Source organism: Pygocentrus nattereri, chromosome 3, assembly GCF_015220715.1.
Source record: "Pygocentrus nattereri isolate fPygNat1 chromosome 3, fPygNat1.pri, whole genome shotgun sequence".
Lineage (NCBI taxonomy): Eukaryota > Metazoa > Chordata > Actinopteri > Characiformes > Serrasalmidae > Pygocentrus > Pygocentrus nattereri.
Genome location: NC_051213.1, coordinates 44314297 through 44341269, shown reverse-complemented (window position 1 = coordinate 44341269; position 26973 = coordinate 44314297). Strand labels below are relative to the sequence as shown.

General features: G+C 41.2%; 1 protein-coding gene across 2 annotated transcripts; it reads right to left on the bottom strand.

Moving 5' to 3' along the window:
• Positions 1-4650: 4650 nt before the first annotated feature.
• On the bottom strand, positions 4651-25562 carry znf1035 (zinc finger protein 1035). Of its 2 annotated transcripts, none has more exons than XM_017702070.2 (4): positions 25097-25562; positions 23967-24046; positions 13651-13709; positions 4651-13505 (listed from the first exon to the last, which is right to left on the bottom strand). In XM_017702070.2, the coding sequence occupies exon 4, from the start codon at positions 13456-13458 to the stop codon at positions 5509-5511; it is 7950 nt and encodes a 2649-aa protein (XP_017557559.1). In that variant the 5' UTR covers positions 13459-13505; positions 13651-13709; positions 23967-24046; positions 25097-25562; the 3' UTR covers positions 4651-5508. The 2 variants fall into 2 exon arrangements, with proteins under 2 accessions (XP_017557559.1, XP_017557560.1); XM_017702071.2 differs by lacking the exon at positions 25097-25562 and adding an exon at positions 24967-25039.
• Between the last annotated feature and the right edge of the window lie 1411 nt (positions 25563-26973).

Genomic DNA, 26973 nt, shown 5'->3' with positions numbered 1-26973 from the left:
TTGCTTCCTCCGGGTTCTCCGGATTCCTCCCACAGTCCAAAGACATGCAGTCAGGTCAATTGGACATGCTAAATTGCCCCTAGGTGTGAGTGTGTAAGTGACTGTCTGTCTGTCTGTCTGTCTGCCCTGCGATGGACTGGCGACCTGACCAGGGTGTATCCTGCCTTCCACCCGATGACTGCTGGGATAGGCTCCAGCAACCCCCGCGACCCTGACGGAGAAGCGGCTTAGAAAATGGATGGATGGATGGATGTCTATTCCATTTGCACAACAGCATGTGAAATTGATTGTCAATCAGTGTTGCTTCCTAAGTGGACAGTTTGATTTCACAGAAGTTTGACTTACTTGGAGTTATATTGTGTTGTTTAAGTGTTCCCTTTATTTTTTGGAGCAGTGTATATATATATATATATATATATATATATATATATATATATATATACACATATATGTACTCAGGAAAAGAAATACTCTATTAGGCCTTAGGAAGACAGGGTAGTTGTGGGGCTGGTTAGCTAGCTTGACCTTGATCAGTCATAACTCCAGCCTTATGAAAACAATATTGTGTCACGCTACTGATAAATAACTGAACTGCTGACAAACATTGCTCAATAGTAGTCTTATAAAACTGAAAACAATTTGTCTTGATTATTTACTACTTTCCAAGGTATTCCCCTCCTCAGCTAATCCCACAAGTTTCCTCTGGGGTTTAATCAGGGGACTAGGTTGGTCATGGTCAATTGATTTTGTAGTCAGTGAACCACTTTTATGATGTTGAGGTGTTTTGGATCACTGTCCTGCTGGAAGATCTAACCACAGCCTAGCTTAAGTTTCTTTTGTGAGGCAGTCAGGTTTTGATGGATCCATGATACCATGTATCTGAACAAGTTGACCAGGGCCTTTGAAAGAAAAACAGCCCCATAACATCACAGATCCACCACTATACTTCAGTGGGAATGAGGTACTTTTCCTTATGGCTATCTTTGTGCCTACACCACACTCACCTGTATTTTGTTGCCAAAAAGCTCTATTTTGATCTCATCTGACCATTGAACATGGTCCTGCTGAAAGCTCCAGTAACATCTGGCAACCTGTAGGTCCTTGAGTTTGTTGGTCCTTTAGAGCAGAGGCTTTCTTCTGGCAACCCCCCCCCCCAACAACTTACAGTTATCTAGGTGGCGTGTGATTGTAGTTTGTCTGATGTTCTGACAAGACCAAGCTAATGTCTTCAATTCCCCTGCTGTGATCCTTGAAGATACTTTTGGCCTCTTGAACCATTCTCCCCACTACGTGGGGTCAATATTCACATATGCCTCGTTTTGGTCAGATACTTAACATCTTTCGCTTTAAGCTTCTTAATTATTGCCTTGTGGAAATTAGCATTTTCAACTGCTTTGCTGTTTTCTCGTAGGCATTTTCTCACTCATACAGTCTAACAACCTTATATTTAACATCATTGCTGAATTCCCTGGTTTTTCCTCATAGTGATGGATGACTAAGGCTGCATGCTGAAACCCTGAAAGTTACTTTTCTCTGGCAATCTAATCTCCTCTGTGACCCCCAAATCAATGTTGATCTGAATGCTGGATGAGACAGGAGAAGCCACTTCAAACATCTGCCAAAGCAGCTTCCAGTGGTGCATACTCAAGTGTATTCTACCCAGATTTTAAACGGACATCACTGCATGCACTCACAAAGGACCTCTGCTTTCTTCCAGAATAGGAGAGAGGAAGTAGGAATGGAAGGAGCAAGACAGGAGAAGCTGCAAGTTTCTGGATGCAGCCTAAGTGAATTTGGCCTGCATGTTACCTCATATTTATACCCCAGTGAAACAGAACGTCAAGGCTGCCCATTTGTGTTTAATTGCTCAGGTGAACTTTAAAATACAATATATAAATAGGAGTACACCTTTGTTAGATTTCATACATAAAATATGTAGGGATGCCAACGCTTGTGGCACACAAAAATATTTCATGATAAGGTTCAGATGTTTTCTTTGTCATTTACATTCTTATTGCAGAACTCATGCTCAAACACAAACACACACACACACACACTTTCTAAACCGCTTATCCTTCTGAGTCACGTGGGGAGCTGGAGCCTATCCTAGTGATCATTGGGCGGATGGCCGGATACACCCTGGACAGGTCGCCAGTCCATTGCAGGGTTCATGCTCAACCAGGTTTAATGGATTTTCTCAGGTCTTTTTCCACCACTTCAGTACATTTTCATGCTTGACTTGCAATCCAGAATGTATCTGTAATCTTTGCATCAGACATTTTGTAACCATAATACAATATCCCTCTGGGTCATGGTGGGTTGCTGGAACCTATTCCAGCTGTCTTTTGCTAAAAGGCAGGGTGCACCCTGGCAGGTCAGTTTTGAAAATAGTAAAGCACCATTTTCATAATACATTAAAAAATTAAATAATTCTTACAAAAATAATGAAAAAAGATGATAAAGGTGTCCCAGGACTAGTTTTAAGCACTGTAACCAATGTGCCATCCAATGTAACTACCAGTAATTGAGCATTTTATTCAGTCAGATGGGATTTAAAGGAAACTATACCAGTGCTTTATAACTCTATATTCCTCCCCGTAACAGAAGACTACCAGAATAAGAGTCAATAATCACTGTTTCAGACAAACATAATGGAGAGTCATTAACTATTTTTTACATGAGTACCAATATTGGCCCAAGACTACCAAAGTTTGAGGTTTTAGTCTACATACAGCTTTTGCAACATTTGTCATGTCTTTTTTCGGCAGTACCAGAGCCATATGCCATTAAAATAAATGAGTGATGAGACACTTTGTCACTATTATATATATATATATATATATGATGGCAATAACTAAATCACACTTGCAGCCAGTTAAAATGGATTAAAGCTGACTCAACCTTGTGTGTACCAAATTGAGCATGGAGAAAAGAAAGAAGACCAAAGAACTGTCTGAGGACTTGAGAAGCAAAATTGTGAGGAAGCATGGGCAATCTCAAGGCTACAAGTCCATCTCCAAAGACCTGAATGTTCCTGTGTCTACCGTGCGCAGTGTCATCAAGAAGTTTAAAGCCCATGGCACTGTGGCTAACCTCCCTAGATGTGGAAGAAAAATTGACGAGAGATTTCAACCAAAGATTGTGCGGATGGTGGATAAAGAACCTCGACTAACATCCAAACAAGTTCAAGCTGCCCTGCAGTCCAAGGGTACAACAGTGTCAACCCGTACTATCTGTCGGCGTCTGAATGAAAAGGCCCTCTATGGTAGGATACCCAGGAAGACCCCACTTCTGACCCAGAGACATAAAAAAGCCAGGCTGGAGTTTGCCAAAACTTACCTGAGAAAGCCAAAAACGTTTTGGAAGAATGTTCTCTGGTCAGATGAGACAAAAGTAGAGCTTTTTGGGAAAAGGCATCAACATAGAGTTTACAGGGAAAAAAACGAGGCCTTCAAAGAAAAGAACACGGTCCCTACATTCAAACATGGTGGAGGTTCCCTGATGTTTTGGGGTTGCTTTGCTGCCGCTGGCACTGGACTGCTTGACCGTGTGCATGGCATTATGAAGTCTGAAGACTACCAACAAATTTTGCAGCATAATGTAGGGCCCAGTGTGAGAAAGCTGGGTCTCCCTCAGAGGTCATGGGTCTTCCAGCAGGACAATGACCCAAAACACACTTCAAAAAGCACTAGAAAATGGTTTGAGAGAAAGCACTGGAGACTTCTAAAGTGGCCAGCAATGAGTCCAGACCTGAATTCCATAGAACACCTGTGGAGAGATCTCAAAATGGCAGTTTGGCGAAGGCACCCTTCAAATCTCAGGGACCTGGAGCAGTTTGCCAAAGAAGAATGGTCTAAAATTCCAGCAGGGCATTGTAAGAAACTCATTGATGGTTACCGGAAGCGGTTGTTCGCAGTTATTTTGTCTAAAGGTTGTGCTACCAAGTATTAGGCTGAGGGTGCCAATACTTTTGTCAGGCCCATTTTTGGAGTTTTGTGTAAAATAATAATTGATTTGACTTTTTTTTCCATTCTCTTTTGTGTCTTTTCATTGCAAGCAAAATAAGTGAAGATATTAATACCAAAGCATTTGTGATTGCAATCATTTTCTGGAAGAAATTGAGTATTATCTGACAGAATTGCAGGGGTGTCAATACTTTTGGCCAGCACTGTGTATGTGTGTGTATATATATATATATATATAAATAAATAAACTCTTGGTTTGGTAGTTTCTTAGAGTAGGACTATAACTTAGATTCATATTGTAAGACATTTTGTAAACCCTTCAAAAAGTGGAAAACAAAGGTACTCAAGTACACATGCTTAAAATTCATACATGGATGATTAGCATTTTTCAAGGGAGCAAGATTTTAAAAATTTGATTTACACAATAACTGCTCTGGCCATATTCTGTGTATAAACACATTAATTATTACAAACACTCATTGTAATATCCAAATGGATTAATTAGGATATGATTTAAGCTTCCTCCCTCATCCCCCAATAAAATGGTATTACCTTTTCTTGGCATTTTAACTTCCATTATGGCAGAATCACTTTTTTTGTAGAATTTGTACTTCGATTGACTCCAGAAATGGACGTTCCAGTTTAATTCGTCACCGACTGTGTTAGAGTTATCGACCACCAATGACAACTGTATTAAAATGGATTTATTGTTTCAGTCTTCATACACAGAGATGTGTGTATTAAAAGAAAAACATATGCATAAAGTATACACTTTAATACAAAGGTAGTCAATCTCCTTAACAAGTGACTACAACAGATGAAGTGCTTGAAAGGTGCTCATAACCACCTGTTAAGCAAAAGCTAGTTATAGTAAGGAATCTCTATCAAGAGGAACAAATAAAAACATTCATTATGAAACAGCAGATACAAAGAAACCTAAACATACAAAGGCATATTTATAATATTCATAGTAACCCTTGAAAGTTTTATTCAAATCTTCGCAAACTGAGGTATTAAAAGGCATGGCTAAAACCAGTTATCGGAAAATTACATTAGTCAGAACTTAAAAGTAAGAACGAAAGAAAAAGAAAATTCTCATTATTTCATTTCATTTTAAACAAGGAAAATGTTTCCCGAAGATGAAATATATTGCGAGGTGAACATGTACCAAAAGGACAAAAAATGTAGACATAATGATGATTGATATTCATGCCGTGTAAGCCCCACAAATGGGGAGAACATATCTGAACAGCATTTTTTGAGTTTTACCTGGCATACAAAGCTCATCTTGCAACCAAAAGCATTTTTTTCTCAATGTTTTGAATTCTCAGAACCGCAATAGAAAAAAAAGTAAGAACTGCATACAAATATACACATAACAGGAGTCATTAAAATAAAACGAGAAATCTATTTGGTTATATGATGTAACATGGTAAAGCACAATATTCCAAAATGTGTCAAGAAACTGTACAGTCTTTAATTTTTTCAGAAAACTGAATGACTAAAAATCACCTGCATTGCAGGAAATACTCTACAGTATGCTCTACTCATTGACTGGGTTTTCAAAGAGAAGGGGGGATGGTGACTGAGGTTGTGAAGAATTTGCAGAAGTTGTATGAGTCAGCTGATGTTCTTCTAAAAGATTTAGAAAAGCAAATGCTTTGTCACACTCTGTGCATTCATAGACAACCTGGCCAACATGAGTCTCCTGGTGCTTTTGTAACTGAGAAAGCAAATTAAAAGATTTATAACACATATCGCATCTATAGTCACCACTTCCTTCCTTCAAACTTTGCAATTCTGGATGTTTCTGTTCATGTTTCGAGAGTTCGGACACTGTACGATATGACTTGTTACATACTGAGCACTGATGTTTCCTTGTTGAGTCATGGGTTCTATGGTGGGACAAAAGCATTGGCTCAGTCTTGAAGGATTCCGAGCAAAAATTACATTTGTATGGACGCTCGCTGTGTATTTGCTGGTGCTGTGTGAGATATTTCTTCTTTGCAAAGCCTTTTCCACAAACCAGACACTTGAATGGACGTCCATCTTCATGCACCTTTTGGTGCTCCTGTAAACTGCTACTGGAGGAGAACCGTTTGTTGCAGACAGGACAATTATAGAAGTCTTCCCCAACATCAACCTCCTCCTCTTCCTCTTCTTCAATACTGATGACTTTCAGTGAAGTTCCTGTAGATCTCTTTTTGCGAGGGGGTGACTTGGACGAGTGCCCAAAGTGTTTCTGGCGAGCACAATTATGCTGACGAAAGGAATCACTCCCAAGGAAGCTGTCGCCGCATTCTGTGCACTCATACTGCGTGGCAGCAGATAAATGGCATTGCTCATGTTCCTCAAGCTGTTGCTTAGTTGCAAAAGTCTTTTTACAAACATTGCACATGTATGAGTGAACAGAAAGATGACTTGCAAGCTCTAAGGCTTGAGCAAAGCTCTCTGGACAAATTGGGCATTTGTAGATTTTGTCCTCACTCAGATCACTGGCGTTTGATAATTTCACTTTTTCATTGATCTGAGAGTCTGAAGGCTCATCACCATGCCTTCGCATATGGGTTAAGTACTGATGGCGCTGGCTGAAGCTCATGTGGCAACTCTTGCACTGAAAAGCATGTGGCCCAGATAACTGATGACTGAGCTGGTGCTTCTTCAGATGAGAACCGTGCAAAAAATGCATATTACATTCAGGACATGAATATGGACGCTCTTTTGCTGGAATGCAACCATGCTCTGAGAGCTGTTCTGGATCTTGAAATCGCACCTGACAAATTCCACAACGATACTTGTATTGCTGGGCATTGTTTAATGAAGGACTGTCGCTAGTCCTACACGGAGGTGAAGTCTGCTTTGTGGGTGGAATCAAAGGCGGGAGCTCCTCCTCTTGCTCCTCAGTGTGGAGCTTGCGGTGTTCTGCTCTGCTTATCTTGCAGGAAAATGTTTCATCGCAAAGGTCACAGGGGAAATTTTCATCACAATGAGCAAGCATGTGTTCTGCCAGCTGTGAAGATCCTGTGAAACTTAGATGACACTTGGTGCAGCGGTGGGGCCGTTTGGTAACATGAGTGTGCTTATGCTTGCGTAGGGCAAAGAGTGAAATAAAACCTTTACCACACATAGGACACTGAAACTCAGTTTTGTGGCTACGCTGATGCTGCTGCAGGTTTACAAGCTGAAAAAAGCATTTGCCACATTCTTCACACTCATATGGTTTTTCTCCAAGATGGCATCTTTGATGATCCTCAAGACGTTCTGATGTAAGAAATGTTTTACCACAGACATGACAAGGAAAATAGGGTGCAGAGTCAGAATCATTATCACTTGCATCTTCGTTACCCATGTCATTTGCTTCAAGTTCATTCTTGTCAGAGTGTTGTTCCGTGGGAGCACTTGTAAGTTCAGGATTTTGCCAATTCCCTTTATGTTTACCTTTGCAGTGCCTCATGTATGACTTCCTTGTTGTGTAGGTTTTATTACAGGGAAGGCATGAAAACGCTTTTGAAGATCCTCCTGTGCTAGACTCACTTGCATTAGAGGGCTGAATGCCTGGGTGAGCATGACTGTGATGAATTCTCAAGGCTTTAGGTGTCCAAAACCTCAAATTGCATGTGTCACAGACAAATGGCCTATTAGGATCATGACAAGACCTATGAACATCCAAATCAGAGGGACAGCGAAAGTTTCTGAAGCATTCAGGACACGTATTAGTAACAGTTTCCTGATGCTGAGTCTTCACGTGTCTCTGTAGTGTCCCAGCTTGTTCAAAGGTCTTGCCACACAAGTGGCATCGATGCTTACTCCCTAACCTACGCTCCAGATCTTCACGGCCATGATCCTCAAGATGACTTATTAGCCTGAGGCCATCTGTGAAACTTTGATCACACTCGGAACACTGATACTTGTGGACAACTGCGTCTCCTTTGTCCATGTTTCCTTGATCCTGATCCTTACAGGAAAACTTTGTTTGCAGTACACCAGTCCCTGTCGTGTTAGAGCCATTATTAAATAAAAGGACCGTATCATTGAGATCTGATTCTGATAATGCTGATTCTTTTTTAGGAATTTCCTCAAGGCCCTTACACCTTCTCTTGTGTTTCTGGAGTATATTTTTGCTCCAAAATCCTTTGGAACATCTATTGCAGGAAAGAGGGTAATCTGCTGTATGAACACGAATATGCATTCCTAGCCCACTGCTGCTGATGAACCTCATTTTGCACTGATGGCACTCATATGGTTTCTTCTTTTCCCCATTTGTATTCTCATTTCTTTGCATTTGGCTGCTGCTTTGCAGGTTCTCAGTATACCCTTCGTCTGTTGGTTCCTCCTTTACGTTAAAGGTAGTTGATAACTGCTGGTACTCTAAGCTGTTTGACTGCTGTTGTCCATCAGATCTGTGTTTAGTCAGAAAATGCTGCTGAAGCTGGGAGAACAACAAAAAACGCGCACTGCAATTAACACAGGAAAATCCCTTGATCTTTGAAGGGCTGCCAGTTCTGGTTACTTGGGGGGAGTCATGTGACTTGTTAATGACGCAAATCCTCTGATGTATATAAAGTGCATCTTTAGTAAACAAACCACCACACCTATCACAAAGCACTTTATCAAAATTCTCTTCTTTTTCAGGGCATTTAACCAAGTGTCGCTGCAAATAGTCTCTTCTGATGAAACGCTCACCACAACTGGCACATCCAAAAGGTTTCTCCCCTGTATGAAGACGAATATGCATCTTCAACTGTGATTGGTTTTGAAAGCGGCGGGGGCAATACTCACAGTAGAACTTAAATTTACTTGAGTAGTGTCCATGTATGCGTTGCAAGAGTTTAGATGTTTCTCTGCATGGCTGCATTGGAGCACTTGACTGAGGTGGCTTCAAGCTCTCTTCAGTAGACGGTCTGCAGTTTACCCTGAGGAGGTGTGCCCTTAAAGTTTTTTTAGAACTATACTTGTTGCCACACCTTTTACAGGTGAAGGGTTTGAAAGTAGAATGCAGCATGGAAATGTGTCGTGTTAAATTGCTGCGGGCAGAGAACTGCTTAGAGCAAACATTACATTCAAATACCTCACTTGCTTGCTGCACTTTAGTTTGCCAGCCTGTGCTAGAAAGGTCAACATTGATCTTTTCAATGCGCACTTCAAGTCGCTGTCTCTTGCCTTTACAGTGTCCTTGGTGCAGCTTCAGATGATCGTATCGGGAAAAACTACTCTCGCATGCCTTACAACGATAAGGCTTGACATCTGTGTGGGTAAGGATGTGGCGCCTCAGATTTCGTGGTTTTGTGAAAGTTTTAGTACAAAAACTGCACTTAAACTCCCCATCATTTTCTTTGACAAATACTCTGGTATCTGTTAGATTTGATGCATCTTCGAACATAGCTTTGGATTTTGTAGATTCATTCAATACTTTTGTTTTCAATTTCTTGAACACACCATCACAAAAGGCCTCATGTTGCAGATAGTGCTGCTGACTGTCATATCTCTGCCCACAGTGCATACATACAAACTTTTGTTTCCTTAAGTGAGAACGAATGTGTCTCAGGAGGTAACTTCTAAATCTGAAACGTTTAGGGCAATGCGGACACCACTCCTTAAACTTGTCCACGAGGCTCGTCCCAGTTTTCTTCAATATTTTGCATGTTTTGTTTGCGACATCTGAATCGGTGCTTTTGCACTTGCTCTCATGTGCATTCCTTTTCTTTTTCCTACTGAATGTAGCGCCACAATTCCGGCAGGCATGTTGTGATTCATTGTCCTTGCAGTTGTTCAGGTGTTCCTTTATTTTCTTTTTTCTGTAGTACTTTCCACACTTTGAACATGGCAAAAGGGTCTTAGCCACATGAGCTCTTTCGTGAAGTGTCAAACTGCTGGAGATGGCAAAGACATGAGGGCAGTACGAGCACATAAAAACATTTCGAACTTCATTCGATACCGTAGTTTTTTTGGATTCATCCTGTATTTGAACAGAGTTTGATGTTACAGATGGAGGCTTTTCTTGTGGGTCTGCACATTTCTCTTCATGAACTTTCAGGTATTCCTTTCGGGAAAAATGCCTTCCACACCTATGGCAAGGGAAAGGCTTTTCACCAGTGTGAAGACGGATGTGCCGAATCAATATCGCTCGACTCTGAAAACTACGCTTACAAAACTGACATCTGGAAACACATGGTTTTGGCATGTGAGTTAAACAGTGCTCACTTAGTGCTTTGGAATCAACAAATTCCTTCTTACACACTAGACATATGAAGTCTTCATGAATTTCCTCCATTTTCTGATCTGTTGCTTCAGTTGGCTGAAGTTGGTTTTCAGGTCGATGGTTTATGTTGTTTGGATGGTTATGAGCTGGTTTATGTTTACTTTTGTTTTCATGCGTTGCAACATGTCGAAGCAAGTATACAGGAAACTTGAACTGCATTGGGCAATCTGGGCACTGAAGCATTCCCTTTTTTATATGGGATTGTCTGTGCTTCAACAAATCTCCAATTGTGGGAAGAATTTTTTTGCAGACAGAACACTGTATCTTTCGCCTGTGAACATTTTTGTGAGCTACTAAATGCCCACGCCTTGCAAAGTTCTTACCACAGTCCAAGCAGCGGAACGGTTTGTTTCCCACATGTATATGCACATGTTTCTTCAGTGAAGAAGTTGAACTGAAACATTTTTCACAGAAGTGACAAGATAAAGGTGGACTAGAGACCATGCCAAGAGACCCTTGGTTTGGAGTTGTTTGGTTATCAGAGTGCAGTAGTTTCGGATCACTAAGGTTGGCATCTTTGCCAGTTGGCATTATGGTATTCTGAAGCAACTGGTGTTTTTTCATGTGTCTCCACACTCCAGACCTGTATGTAAATACAGCTGGGCATAGTTTACACTTATAAGATGGCAAATTCTGAGAGGGCACTGGCAACAGTGGTTTCTCCTCTTTTTCTTCTTTCACTTGTTCCTTGATCTGTCCCCTTTTAATCACAATCCCTTTGAGTTTATACCTCTGAAAGCAAGTGTTTTTAATATGTCGAATACGATTAGAAGACAAGGTAAATGTTTTACTACACAATGGGCATTTGTACCTGCTTCCAACTTTTCCTTTTCCTTCCCGAGTATATTCTTTTAGACACTGCTCACGCAAATGCCGGGATCTGTTGTAGGAGTACTTAAATACTCGCGGACAAATGGGGCACTTAAATCTCAAAGAAGGTGTACTGTCTGGCTCAATATTTTGAGAACATTGTTCCCTTCTGTGCTTGTTAAGATTCCAGGAATATTTGAAATCCTTCTTACAAACGTTACACTTGAAGGGTTTCTCATCAGAGTGTGATCTGAGGTGTGCTTTCAGTTGTGCTCTGAGTCTGAAGATCTTCCCACAAACTGGGCAAATTATTTTCTGGGGCGAATGATCTCCCCTGTTTATGTCCACCATTTTCACAAAACATTCATTGAGCTGGATCTGACTGCTAACAGTTCCAAGTACAGCAGTGGGCTGATCTGCCCTTTTCAGATAATTTTCTACATTTTCTTTAGTCTGCTCCTGGGGCTCTAGTATCAAGGGAGTGCACTTGACCTTTCGTTTGTGAGTCTTCAGTTTAGTTATATGTGGAAAGTACAAACCACAACATGCACATCTATATTGTGTGACGACTCTATGCCTTCGCTCGTGATCAAGATAGTAAGCCTTCTTGACAAAAGGTTTGAGACAGTACATGCACACATATTTTGCGACGACCTTCTTGGCCTGCTCCTTAGTGTGTGATGATAAAGAATCAGGCAGGTGCAAGCGATTTGGCTTAACCTGCTCACACAAATGTTGCCCTGCCAATGCTCCACTGGAAAAATAACATTCACAGGTGAAACAACACTGAAAGTTACACTGAATGTGTTCACAGTGGTAATGTTCAATAAGCTCATCTACACTTTGGAAGCTCCTTTTGCATGCAGAACAATGGTATTCGTTTCCACCATCAGCTTTCTGCTGAGTTGTATTTAGAAGCACAACAGGCTGCAATTTCTTTAATTGCTGGGATGACACCAAGGAAACTTCACTGGTGATCCTGGTCTCAATTCCACTTTCAGTTCTTGCCAAGTCCTTATTCATTTGCCCCTCTATGCAATCACTTTGTGGCTCAGTATCTGAAGATCCCAGAGGCCTGTAGTATGCACTTAGTAGAGGAGGCTCCTGCATACTCTCTACTGCTTCTTCCATCTGATCTCCAGTGACCGGTTCAAAAGTAGCTCTCATAAGAACTGGGGGCGGTGTGTTGCTAATGTCACTTTTCTCTGAGGTTTCATTCATAGTGTCACACACTGAAGTGGTCTCATGTTGGTCTAGTTTTGCACAAACCAGACTACTCAAGAAAGGTGAGCTGTGCTCTGTATTTTTAAAGCCCAAACAAGACTGTAGGAATTCAAAACTGCTGCGTTCAACCTCTTTAGTGACAGAACATTTACCCTCTGTTTTGTCAGATTGCAGTTCATGGTCAATGGGTGGCTTTTCATAGTCAGGGTTTGACTCATGTTCTGGACCAACAAGCTTGGATTCACCCAGGTTGCTGACTGTTTCTAATTGACAACCAGTTTGGGCATGAGCATCATTATCACCATTTATGTCACTATTATTTTGGTCTTCTACCTCCTTCACACTATTCAACTCCAAGGCACAAACAGAATTGCTCTGAGTAGCTGGAATATATTTGCAATCCTTGTTCAGGTCTTCAACAGAGCAGTCCGAGTTCTGAAAAGCACATGCTATCTTCTCCATTTGTTCCTCATTTTTCACAGCAGACTCACTTTCACCATTCAAACACTTATTCTGGAGATTTAAGAGGGACTTCTCATCATGACTACCATCATCTATCACATTATTTACATCACTTCCACATTCCAATTCATTAGGGTCCCTGTTGTCATGATCTCTATCTTCCATTGTTGCTTCTTTGCCACTTGCTGCTAACGCACAACTCAATTCACCAGAATGGCACAATGTACTAGGATCTTTTTCCACATCACCTGCTTCTTTTGTACTTGGATATTCTAAAGACTGATCAGGATTTTCTTCTATGAAGGCATTTGAAGTGCAGTCAAAATCTGCTTCAGAGCAGCTGCTAACATCTGAGTAACCCCCAAGACCGGCCATACTAAACAAACCAGGATTTTGTCCTGTCCTACATGAATCTGTACCCAAAACAGAAGGGTCATCTCTGATAGTAACCGGATTTGTTTTGATATCAGCAGACTGACCTCCCGCAGACTCATTTGATTTCCTGTCCTCTGACCATGGTGGTTCATGGCATGTGTCCTGCAGAGAATCGGCCTCTGAATTCAAACAGTTCAGGTCTGATGTGGGGACCTCTTCAGAAACCATCATGCCTGAAAGTTTCTCTTCTCCCGTAAGCTGCTCAATATGATGTTCAAAGTTCTCCTCAGTTTCCAAGGACATGGTCAAAGTCTCTGAATCAGATGGAGTTATGTGGTGACATGTACTGGATTCATGGGCCATCCTTAGGAGTTAGGTGTTCAGTAAGGATCACCTGATCTTTTTAAGTCCTGAAAGAAGATTATTATTATTATCATTATTATTATTATTCTTCATCATCATCATCATCATCATCATCATCATCATCATCATCATCATCACCACCACCACCACCACCACCACCACCACCACCAGTGTAAAGAACAGTGTACTCACCCAACTGTATCCAGTGTACAGCAGTGGGAGGGAAGGATGCAATTCACTTGTCTGAAGGACTGCATAAAGAGAAAAATCTGATTAAGCATTTTAAAATATTTGAAAACTACGCTAGTCACAGAAAGGCTACTAGATCTAATCTTCTGAATACTGGGGAAGTAGTTATTTACTGGGAAGTCAACCTAGTCAACACAGTTTTACAATGACTGGATAATTTCATTTGGAATAAATCTATCTAGTACTTTATGTAATTACTCAAGTTTATGAAATAGGTGTGGTTTTGGACTCTGGACTGGTCCGATTTAACAAAAAACCCTGGCATTAAATTGTAGTGTTTATATATGCAGTTAACAATACAGACAACACACACACACACAAAAAAAAAAATGAAATCTGAATTTCTAAACATTTTTGAAATCTTCACAGACAAACATTAGCAGTAGAATCGTTCACAATGAAAAACTCATTGGCTTTCAAGTATGTCTGTCAAATTCTCGCCCTTATTGTGAAGTACAAACATTTGAAAACACAGAACGCATTAATTCAGTAATTTAAAATTGTGTGATGTTTACACAGAAGGTATATGACTTTGGTCGGGACAAAAATTGCCCAGATGCAGGTTTCTGTTGCAGTTGTGATGGTAGTAAAGCTGAAACTGCCCCTCTCATCAGTGTCTAAACTGACCCGCAAGCGCAAAAGAACAATGCATCACGTTGCTTCATGTGGCTCAATCATGACAGTCGCTCTCAGAACTTCCAGGGTCATCTTCGCCAGCATCACAGGAGCAATCATGAAGTTCAAACAGTTGACCGCTGGGCTCATCACCCACCATGTGTTTGAGAGATGGAAACTGCACGTTAGCCAACTAATGTTGAAGTGGATTGATGAAATATCAGGAAGGTATGGAAGTATGAAAAAAATAGATACTACCCATGCCTACTGAAACATTTGTTGGTAGCGTCACAAATCAGGTCTCCATGATCAAGTAACATCACGCAACCCCGTGTTCCCCATGTGCAATACCAAGTGTCAGTCAGGTGGATTGGTGTAAAGCACACCTTGGAGCAGCTGAAACCAATTCTCTGGAGAGATGAATCATGCTTCACCATCTGGCCGTCTGATGAATAATATGGATGCCATAACAACACTGCCTGCCTCAATACAGTGTGAACTCTAAAGTTTGGTGAAAAGTAGAGTGGAGCTTGAACATGAGACTATTCGTATATTTATTGAGTAGGTATTCGGAATTTTGGGATTCTAATATTTATTTTTCATTTGCAAAATGTAGGCTAAGCAATGTGCCCTGCAAAATATTAGAGTTTAAGATGACTGTAGGTTAACATCCATACTTTAGCATTATTTTGGATTTGATGAAAACGGTGCCAAACATGGCGAGAAGAAACCCAGCCTCTTCAGCACCAACAGTTATACAGCTCCCTGCTCTACTGCAAAAAACCCACCACTCCACCTATATTCAGGCTCTTCAATATGAAAATCCAGTCATGGGCCAGTTCGACCCCCTGAGCCAACAGTATGTGACTGAAGTGCCCTTGAGCAAGGCAACTAACCACACCCCCCCAAAGATTTCTTATCTTTAAAAAAAACTGAACTACTTACAATTCAGTGTGGTGATGTCAAGATACATTTCACCAGCACGTTCTTGTACTACACTATATTGCCAAAAATATTTCACCCATCCAAATCACTGAATTCAAGTGTCCCAATCACTGCCATGGCCACAGGTGTATAAAGCATCTAGGCATGCAGACTGCTTCCACAAACATCTTTGAAAGAATGGGTAGCTGGCATGAAATTTCCTTGCTACTAAATATTTTACAGTCAACTGTCAGTGGTATTATAAAGTGGAAACAACTGGGAACAACAGCAACTCAGCCACAAAGTGCTAGTCCATGTAAAATGACAGTGGGGTCAGCAGATGCTGAGGCACATAGTGGGCAGAGCTCGCCAAATCTTCTGCAGAGTCAGTCACTACAGACCTCCAAACTTCATGTGGCCTTCAGATTAGCTCAAGAACAGTGCAGAGAGAGCTTCATGGAATGGATTTCCATGGCTGAGCAGCTGGATCCAAGCCTTACATCACCAAGCTCAAAGCAAAGCATCGAATGCAGTGGTGTAAAGCGTGCTGGCACTGGACTCTTGAGCATTGGAGACGTGTTCTCTGGAGTGACTAATCAGACTTCATCTGGTAATCCCAATGGACGAGTCTGGGTTAGGCAGTTGCCAAGAGAACGGTACTTGTCTGACTGCATTGTGCCAAGTGTAAAGTTTGGTGGTGGTGGGGGCGGGATTATGATGTGGGGCTGGTTTTCAGGAGTTGGACTCTGCCTCTTAGTTCCAGTGAAAGGAACACTTAATGCTTCAGACTAAGAGATTTCAAACTATTTCATGCTCCCAACTTTGTGGGAACAGTTTGGGGATGGCCCCTTCCTGTTCCAACATAACTGCGCACCAGTGCACAGAGCAAGGCCCATAAAGACATGGGTGAGCAAGTTTGGTGTGGAAGAACTTGATGGTCCTGACCTCAACCCGATGGGATGAATTAGAGCAGAGACTGTGAGCCAGGCCTTCTCGTCCAACATCAGTGTCTGACCTCACAAATGCAATTCTGGAAGAATGGTCAAAAATTCCCATACACACACTCCTAAACCTTGTGAAAAGGGAATCCTTTGGGAATCCTTCCCAAAAGAGTTGAAGCTTCTATAGCTGCAAAGGGTGGGCCAACATCATATTAAACCCTATGGATTAAGAATGGGATTCCAATTCTTTTGTAAATAGTGTATATTTATACTTTTTATCCGTACTGTTAAAATGTAGAAATATATACCATTTCATTTTGAGCATGTGAATCCCACCCACTCAAAGCAATGAATGTCATGGTAGCACTGCATTTATTCCCAGCACGGCTGCTAACAGTGGCCTGCCATACTAGATCCTACTAGGGCCGCAATGCATGTCCTTCGTACCTCGAGTTCGACCATGTCCGTGAAGCGCTGGTTAACCCATGCATGCTATATGCCTGTGCTATTACACCTGAGACCATTACCAAGAGAGGCTAGCGGGCCTGGTAGGCAGAGCAAAAAGCAGCTAGTCTGGAGATTTGGATTTTACAGTGGATGAAGCTGCAGATGTTCTTTCAACCCAGCCATCGGTCATGTCGCTGGAACAGTGACAGCGGGTCTTGCCTTACTGCTCAACATCAGTGAATGGCCTCAGTGATGCTCCTTGTGGCTAAATGGAAGCAAATCCCCAAATCCCTGCTACAAAACCACATCTTCCCAAAAGGGAGAGGCTGTTGCAGTAGCAAAGGTTGGCCAAATCCATATCAGCATCCATGGTTTTGGAACAATATATTCAAATAACACAAGGGGATGTGATGTTCCGCTGTCCACGTTCTTGCCATTTATGAATGGAAGAAATTTTGCACCATAGGTGCTCTCCCCTGCAGAGACAGTTCTACAAAAAAATCTGTGCAAAGCAATTCTAGAAAAGCTACCAAGTAACAAAAGTAGACAATCCTCCACGTAACCCTAGAAGGTTAAAAAAATTTCAAAGTTTACTAAAGACAATATTACAATAATATCCTGCAACAATGAAACAAAACCCTGCATACCAATGCCAGAAACTCTTTCCACAAGTTGTGTCAGAAAAGCCTAGATAATGACATCACAGGCAGACAGACAAGCTAAACCAACCGTCTGCGAACCACCTTAAGGGGTCACCCAGGTTCAACTGTATTGAGACTGTGTCTTTGGCCCCGAATTAAATCTAAACGTAGAAAAACTCAAATCAGCCTGTTTCAACAACCTAAAATATTAATTCATATTCAGATGATAGCAGCAACACATCAGACCTAAAGTTTGGGTTACTCAATATAAGATCACTAAACTCAAAAGCAGTCATCATGCATGAAATTATAAGTGATCATAAATTTGATGTTTTGGGTTAAACCAGATGAATATTCAGCACTAAATGAAGCCACCCATGTAGGATATAATTATGTACACAGCCCAAGATTATTAAGCAAAGGAGGTGAATTATGTGCAGTCTACCAAAATACCCTAAATATCAGTCAGAAACAATGTGACACCTACACTTCTTTTGAGGTTCCTCTCCATCCGCATTACAAATCTGGTCACAAAAAAGAAAGCACTTTCATTATTTAACATTTACAAACCACCAGGGCCCTACTCAGAATTTTTAAAAGAATTTAGTGATTTTGTTGCAAACCTAGCTGTGTGCAATGATAAAGTAATAATTGTAGGGGACTTTAATATCCATTTTGAAAGGCAGATGACCCACTAAAAAAGGCATTTATTTCAATCCTAAACTCTGTTGGTATTACCCAAAATGTAACAGGGCCTACACACTACAGTAGCCACACTTTAAATTTAGTTTTGACACTAGGTATTAACATATACAGGATTAATATCCTACCACAAACCTCAGCAACTTCTGATCATATGATTTCATATGAGCTGCGCCTTAGCCATAATATATGTACGTCCCAGAACTATCGACCCTAGTTTCCACTCCATCAGACCCAATGGAGCTAGAATTTAGAAAATACCTTTCAATCTACTTTAGAAAATGTGGCGCCACTTAAAAAAAAAGAAAAAAAAGGATGAGACAGAAAAGGCTCGTCCCATGGTACAATGATAAAACCTGTACCTTAAAACAAACAGTAAGGAAACTAGAGTGGAAAGGACGATCAACCAAGCTGGAAGCTTGCCTAGAGAAGATTGTCTCCTCTGCAAATTGCACAACCTGCACACTTGATGCAATTCCTTCAAAATTTCTCATCCCTTAGCCTGGGCCATGTAGCCAAAGCTTTTAAAGTAGCAGTTATTAAACCAAATCTTGATGCTAGCATATTGTCTAATTACAGGCCTATTTCTAACCTACCATTTATATCCAAGATCTTAGAAAAAGCGGTGGCCCAAAAACTTAGTTCATATCTACATAAGAACCACACATATGAAAAATTCCAATCTAGATTCAGGCCACATAGCAGCACTGAGACAGCTCTAGTTAAGATAACAATCTGATCAAGGCTACGTATGCCTGTTGGTGCTACTTGACCTCAGCGCAGCTTTCGATATGATGGACCACAATATTCTCCTAGAAAGGTTAGGAAACAGGGTTGGAATCACAGGGACAGCCCTATCATGGTTCACATCTTACTTAACACAACGAAATCAATTTGTAAAGGTAAACGATTCATCTTCCAATTATTCAAAAGTAAGATGTGGAATTCTGCAAGCCTATTTAAGGACCATTATTATTTACGTTATACGTGTTACCGTTAGGTAAAGGGATAAAGAAAATGGAGCACTGTGTAAAAGATGTGAAAGGCTGGATGTTGTGTAACTTACCCCTACTAAACAAAAGGTTCTCCTTCTGGGTCCAAAAGTGGCAAGAAATAAATTGAGATTTAATTTTATATCTCGCTGACTTTCCAGTTACAACTGGTTCAGCAGCAAAAAATCTCTGCATAATTGATTCAGATTTATCATTTGAACAACACATAGGCAGTATCACCAGAACAGCTTTTTCATCCTCACAAAATAGTTAAAATAAGAAATGCCATATGACGTAGAAACATTAGTACATGCCTTTATAACTTCAAGACTAGACTATTGTAACGCACTACTGTCAGGATGCACTAGCAGGAATTTAAGCATACTTCAACTAGTTCCAAATGCTGCAGCCAGGGTCCTCAATAAAACTAGAAAATTCGCCTATCAGTCCAGTTCCATCATCACTTCATCGGCTGCTGGTTAAATTACATATTTATAACAAAATTCTTTTATTGACTTATAAAGCCCTACGTGGGCTCGCTCCTGAGTACCTGCAAAACCTTATTTCCTATAACAAGCCATCGCGATTACTCAGATCAGAGTCCTGGCTTTTTAATAGTTCCTAGAATTCATAAGGCTTCAGCTGGGGGAAGAGCCTTTTCTTATAAAGACCCCAAACTCTGGAATGATCTTCCAGAAAATGTTCGGGACTCAGACTCGCAATCTTCAAATGTAGGCTGAAAACTCACTTGTTCGTTTAGCTGTTGGTAGCTAATGTTCCCCCTTTGATCAAGGCGGCAGATCTAGGGGTCCATGGACACAGGCACGCGATCACTCAGGTTTGTGGACGGTGGAGCAGAGGGATGCCAAACTGTTTCCGAGTGCTCCCATGTCTGCGTGTCCTTCTGGTTCTCTCATTAGCCACACTCTGGAAACGTTCACATTCTCCGTTTTACATACAGCCAAACAGAACAAAACTAATTCCATCTCCCTACCTTTTTCTGAGTAAACAACTGCCCACATGTCTGGCTGGACATTGATGGACGACTGTCAAGCTATCCTGCTACTCGCTTCAGACCAGCTGCCCCCGCCCCAGCTACCGCCACTTGCCTTGGACTAGCTGCCCACCCTACACTTAAGTTTTCATGAACTACTACTACTACTATAATTTAGTAGGTAGTCTGAACAGGAGGAGGATGGGTTCACTCTCCCCCCCCCCCCCTTGTGAGCCTTCATTCCTCCCAAGGTTTCTTCCTCAGCTCTGAGGGAGTTTTTCCTTGCCGCTGTCACCCCTGGCTTGCTCACCTGTGACAACATCAGTTGTAAAAATCGCTACAAATAAATTTGTTTTGATATTTACATATCGCGCTGCGATAGACTGGCGACCTGTCCAGGGTGTATCCTGCCTTTCACCCGATGACAGCTGTGATAAGCTCCACCGCCCCCCGTGACCCAGTAGAAGTAGCTTAGATGATGTGTGTATGTGTGTGTATTTACATATCCTTACTAAAGGCAGTATAGTAAGAGTGGAGTGGATATTTTGGGTCAAGCGCTATGAATTCTTCCTCCAAGAGAATGTAGTCAATACCACACCTGTCTGAATAGGGAACTGAAACCTCGTTTTCCACATGCAAGAAGTTTGCATTACACACTACCCCTGCCATATGTACGACCCCTGCCAACCACCTTAACTTTTGAATGATCCCTTTCAAATTTTTCATATCCAAACATGCAGTATAGTACAGGCCATCCTTCAACTGAACCATTCCTTTGATAATTGCTTACTGAGCAATGAACACAAGCTGCTAGTAAATAAATGTCTCCATCATGTATAATCCCTAATGTTTGCTACCACTGCGGATGTAATTATTGTAGGTCTGCTGTTCATAGTTATTTCCAAATGGGATTAATCTATAGATTATTTTATCACCAATTACATCAGCAATAATAAATAAATAAATAACCACTTAAATAGTTTAGAAGCTTACGTCATGTTACTATTTAAAGACCAACAATTGTTTTTTCAGAATGACAATGCACATTGGAAACCTTAAATAGCGACAATATAAAAAGTTACACTTCTTACTTAATAAATATGTACAGTTTCAACTACTTCCTGCCCTAACAGGCAAAAGTCTGATTGGGTTATTTGTTAATGGGTCACAACTTTTTTTGTTAACACCAACCTGGCAGAGGTGCACAAACATGTTATAGCTACTCCAGCTAAAAAACAGACATCGACTGACTACAACAGACATTCAGCTAACATTTCTAGTAAACTGCAGTTACACAGCGACTTTTCTGATAAACTTTCAGAACTTTGATGTCCCAAGTAAAGTTTGCTTTCTAACTGCCACAAGTTCAAAGATAATTTCAGCTAGTGTTCCATGTGATGATTAGCCAAAGAATCAGATTCAACGGTTTCATTTCAGCTGTTTAAAATAAAGTATAACCAGTGAGGGGAACGGAAAACATGCGGTTAAATATGTGCTGTAACCAAATAAAGGTGATAAGTTAGTTGCGCATTAAATGTAAGTGCATGGGTATTACACTTCATTAACACATTACCGTGACAGAGCTGTGACTAGTGTAAAAAAACAAAAGCACAGCAAAAACATGTCCCACCAAACAGGACATAAAGGCAGTAACATGTTCAAAGCAGAGAGTGAGGATCAGGGCACTCTAATAGAGCAAAATCAATGAAAAATTTCTGTGTAATTCAATTGAGATGTAAATAGAAGCAATTCAGAGCAGTTTAATGTAAAATAGTTGAGAACATAAAAAGTAGAAAGGCAAAGAAGCTTAATTTTCTTAGTCGTGGTGTTGGGAACTAGGGATCATGATGCCTACAATATAAACAGTGCCATTTTATTTACTAACAAAAACTTACATAAGCCAGCATTTGCCTTCCAAGTTTTTTTCATGTTAACATTGACAACGGTAACAGTGGTAAGTCTGACAAACTATTTTGCTTACAAAATGGCCTGGAAATAAAAAAAAAATCCAAGGCTCAGGACACATCAAGCTGACGTTTCAGAAGTAGCATCAACTATGTACTATATGACTGCCTTCTGTCAACTCACTGTCGCCTTTCATTTCCTGCAAACACGCTGAACACAACATGCATACAGTTAATGAAACTGTGCGAAAGTGAGCAACTCTATTGCAGGAGCTGGCAACAGCCTAAAACTGTAAAACTACAGTCTATAAAGTTATATTGTTTAGATGTCTTACAAGCTTCAAATGTCCTCATTTAAACTCAACCTAGATTGTGAAAGTAAACCACCATTAGCTGCGCTGGGTGGATTAAAAAGGTTTGCACATTAAAGAGCAATTTAAAACGTGTGGTCGCGCATGTATAAGTATAAATGTCAATGAAACAAGTGAGTATCCCTTTCCATTTTATGTTAATTTGTGATGAGATCATCTTGAGAGCTCTCAAGCGTTCACAGTGATCCATAGCAATATGTTTATTTCTTATTGGAAATAATTACATTGGTTTAAATATTTGGACAATTGAACAGCAAAGATATTTAAAATGCAAACTCCCAAAGCTAAAATGTTGCTCTGCTACTCACACTGGGTTTAGTGTCAGCAGATTAAGGGCCATGGTAAGTGCTTTATTAATTACATGACATTAAACTGCACTACTTTTTTGCATTAAAAGTTGAGCCAACGTTGGTTTAATACATTTAGATGTGCATTCAGATGTTTTTAAGAAGCAAAAAAGTTGATGGGGCATTTTGCCCTTGGGTTTGATCATTTTTTTAAGCTGCTTTCTGCACTCTGAACCACTCAGTCGTAGAGCGAAATAACTCCCAAAAACTGCTTTCCTTGTCAACATTGGGTGATGTTTTCTTGACAACACCAGTTTCAAGCTTAGGAAATATAAAAATGTCTATTTTGAAAGCATTAACATGAGCATGGCTAAAATTACAACTGCTTTGTCAAAATGCATGATCATTTTTGATGCTGCAGTAAATTACTGAAAAATATATGAATAAGTGAGAACTTCATTAATGTTATCAAGGGGAGCATGCGAAAGTTAAACTAGAGTTGAGTTTCAAATTTGTGGACTCATGTAGTAAAGCCAGCCACAACTACCAATAGGCTAATTTCAAGGCATAAATCCAAGTGACTAAATAGCTTCGAACTGTCAACTAACAACTAAGAAATGTTCATAACCAGGGAGCCAGCCAGGCCACATGACCAGCTAGTTAATGCTGTTTAGAGTTGATTAGAAGCAATAGTGACTGAGGTGAGTTCACAGGAATTTATGCACTAAATTGTCAATTTATAGACTCCAATGATTTTATGCAATCATGACATGAAAGTTACAGAGCTGTCTACAGCTGAACAAGCATAAATGGTGATCTTGACTGTTGATTCATCTAACATTGGCATGCCAATGTTACATCTTAGAGAATTACACTCATGGGGGCTAATTTCACTTGACTGCATGAAAAGCCATTTACTTTTCTACACAAAAGTAAATGGAATGCATTTTTCTAAAAATCATCTATAAAAGAATTTAAAGCTTTTGCCATTATGTAAAGTTTACTAATGCTAGGGGGATTCGCCAGTAAACCATGTGGATTTTTATGCCAAATGTAACAATCAAACTGATTCGTTCTGATGTTTTTATAAAGAATTATTGACATGACTGATATCGCAGGCCACTGAAATGATCTAACATTGTAATATCAGTCAGATTTCTCAGGTATACAATAATACTTTCACTTTCTGTTTTCTGATGGCTGTTCTCACATCAAACTGTACAGCATGCAGATAACACTTGATTCTCCCGGTCTCAGAAATAGTGGGAAAATCTTACAGTGGGTAAACAGCATTACACATGTTCTGGTGGGAGCTGAAATCAGGGATATTGTGTGTTAAACAATGTACTTACCACTATATTACCATTCTGACAGGCGTTTCTGAGAGGAAAACGGACACAAAACAACACAGAGTACAAAATAAACCACTTAAGCAACGTACCATGCTGGGTATGCCTACAGCTCCATGGTCCATTTCACCATAGTAATCTGCGTGCTACTGCCATAGAGCTCTGAGGGTCTCTGCAAAAAGACAATGAAGATGAAACGACTTGTTAAACAGGGGGGAAATCACTTTGACATGGTTAACACTGAAATAAATGAACAAAAGCAGCACAAATTGGCTTAAACTGATGTGTTTACGCTCCTGCTGCACAGCCAGCCACAAGTATTGATAAGCAAACCACCGCTACTAAGACATAACGTGTCCTATGCGCAAGCAAGTGACCACGTATCGTGTCCAGGAGCCAGAGAATGAATGAGCTATGACAAGAGTAGTTAGCCAGCTGGCAAACGACAAGGAAAAGTTCGCAGCCAGGCAGCCAGCAAGGCTACGTTAGCTAATGCAGTTCAAGTACGAGGCTGAAGTTAGCTTCCTCGTGTTGTTCGAATTTCCCGTTCCACCTTGAACAGCGCAGCGGTTTCATTCAGGCGGCTCAGGCACCAGAACCTAAGCGCTGCACCGTTTAAGGCGAACCGGCTGGATTCTAGCAACACGCTGCGGAATAAGAAACCCGTTCAACTTCGTGGTTAAACTGAACAGTATCGATGGTATAACGTCACCACTGCGAGTTCGCACAGATATATTTCGTGCAAGTGGCTTTGTACAGCACATTTCATCTGCTCCGTTAGTTACACCACTGTTTACAACAGAGCCCGCCGTAGCAGCATTAGCATCACTAATCATAAACAAGCTAGCGGGCAGCTAGCAGCCAAATCACCTACTTATTAGTTAGCTAAGTAGCTAGGTTAGGTTAGCTAAGGTAGTAGCCAGCAAGCTAGCAACACAGCTACCAGTCCAGAAATGGACCACAGGGTTGGGCTCAAACCGAACCCCCCCCCCCCCCTCCCTCCCCCTCCCTCCCCCTCAAACTCAAGCGGTGTAACCCTCCTTCGAAACCGTTCAACTAAACAGAATCAGAAATGATGTTAAACAGCATTACCACCACGGGCGACCTAAGCCCCAGGCGCCTGGCTCTGGACGTGCTTCATTTTGAAATGCAGCAAAGCACGCCTCCGTTTTCCGCAAGAGCACATTCCTTGTCAGAGCGCACCCCGTGGCTAGCTACTCACCGTCGTCCTCAGGAAGGTGTCGTCTTCTCCCTGCTACCCCTCAGCGCGCCCCCAGCACCCTGCAGTCCGCCGATGGGTGCAGAGAACGCAGTCAGGTCCTCAACGTCCAAAGCGACATGTGGGTGCAACGTCGCGCTTGCAGAACCGCCGATAATATGTCGCTCGTCTCCTTCCAACAGCACAACCTCCAAACAATGTGCAGAAGCCCGGGACAGTTCGTGACACCGCCGCGTGAACCAATCGCTGCACAGTAAGAACGTGAAAGGACCCGCCCCAAGTTCTACGGGGCTTCCACATCGACGTCCATTATGCGCAAACGATGCTGCCTTTGCGCATGGTTCCTGACTAAGGTACCGTAAGATGGCTGCTGGCTTGGTACAGGGTTTGGCCACCATGGGCAACAGTGGCAGTGACTCCTCTCTGTTTTTGTGCCTCTCTGCACGTCTGGAGAGCTTGTTTAAGGGTGCTCTGCTGCAGGTTAACTTTTACAGAGCATGTCCCAGCAGTCTTCACATTCCCCTCCTGTTTGTTCTGCTGAAGCCTTACTGAAAAAGAAAGGGGGAAAAAAAAAAACCACACCACACATTCCATGCTGGTCACCCAGCATGGTCATCCAAAACACAGCATATGCTGGTTTTGCTGGTGACCAGGCATACTGGTCTATGTTGGTTTTTCTAGCAGCGAGGTTTACAATTCATGCACTTGCTGTTGGTTTGGCTATCATTATCAACCTAACCTTACCAATATTAAGTTATATGAGTTTGATTCTAATGCCTAAATGTCTTAGCACTTCAACCAGACCATTTGAGCCAGGGGTCCAATCAGCTGTCCAGGCAAGGAAGTAAAGGTCCCACACTAGGGTTACTGATTGAAATCATAGCTAATACCATCAGATTTTCAAAGGCAGCCTTTAAGTTCGAACAGCCCTGCTCCCTCCATTGAGCACTACTAACCCCAAGCTGGTGCAGAAGTGATAGGACACCCTAAGAAGCACACTTGCTCTAGCAACCTTGCCCAATAGATACAATAGCTGAATAGACCTTAAAACAACCTTTTCTAGTAAGAGGTACAGTAGGTCAGTGTTTCCCAGCTCCAGGTCTACTGCATAGAGAACATGGTCCTCGAGGACTGTGTTGGGAATCACCTCTCTAGGTTCTTGTTATGTACTTGATGACTACCAGTGTAAGGTATTGCTTTTAACCATTGGGAAGCCAGACTGTAGTATGCTGCTAACAAAAGAAGTAATCTAGCATGCTTAAGGTCCTGTTCTTTAAAATGTAAATCATGGCCTCTTAGAACTGAGACAAGCATAGAAAGGTGTGAATGCAGTGGTAGTGGTCTGGACCAGGGCAAGCTAATATCGGCACCAGGTATTACAGAATACAGCTTTAAATTGTCTAGCTACAGATAACTTGAAGTGGGTATATACCTTTTTTGGTTATGACCTGACCCTAGACCAGATCATAACACATTTGATAGAGATGCGCAAGGTACATGTCTATGAGACCTTGTAATAATACCCAGAAGAACAGACAACTCAAGTTCTTGTCCCAAAATGTGTCAGGAAGGTGTTCACAATCTCACATGTGAACTCTGAAGGGAAGATTGCTTATTTGAATCCCTTGATGGTGAAAGCAAGCATTTTTGCCTCAGGCCTTCTTTTAGTACTAGGGGATTTTTTTTGCCTGCTGCCAGAATGTTGAAAAAGAGAAGGAAAAGAGCAAAAGGTATTTAAAGTACAGGAAGTATAGGATTCATATTCCCAAAAGCATTGTAAGGTTAAGATTATCTTAAGTGTTTTAAAGGATCCTTACTCTACACTCCTTTAGCCTGTCCTACCATTGTTCAGGAAGAATTGTTATTTTGTAACGTTCAGT

Bases quoted from the DNA above. Each gene is read 5' to 3' on its own strand.
- znf1035 (XM_017702070.2), bottom strand. From the start codon at position 13,458: ATGGCCCATGAATCCAGTACATGTCACCACATAACTCCATCTGATTCA.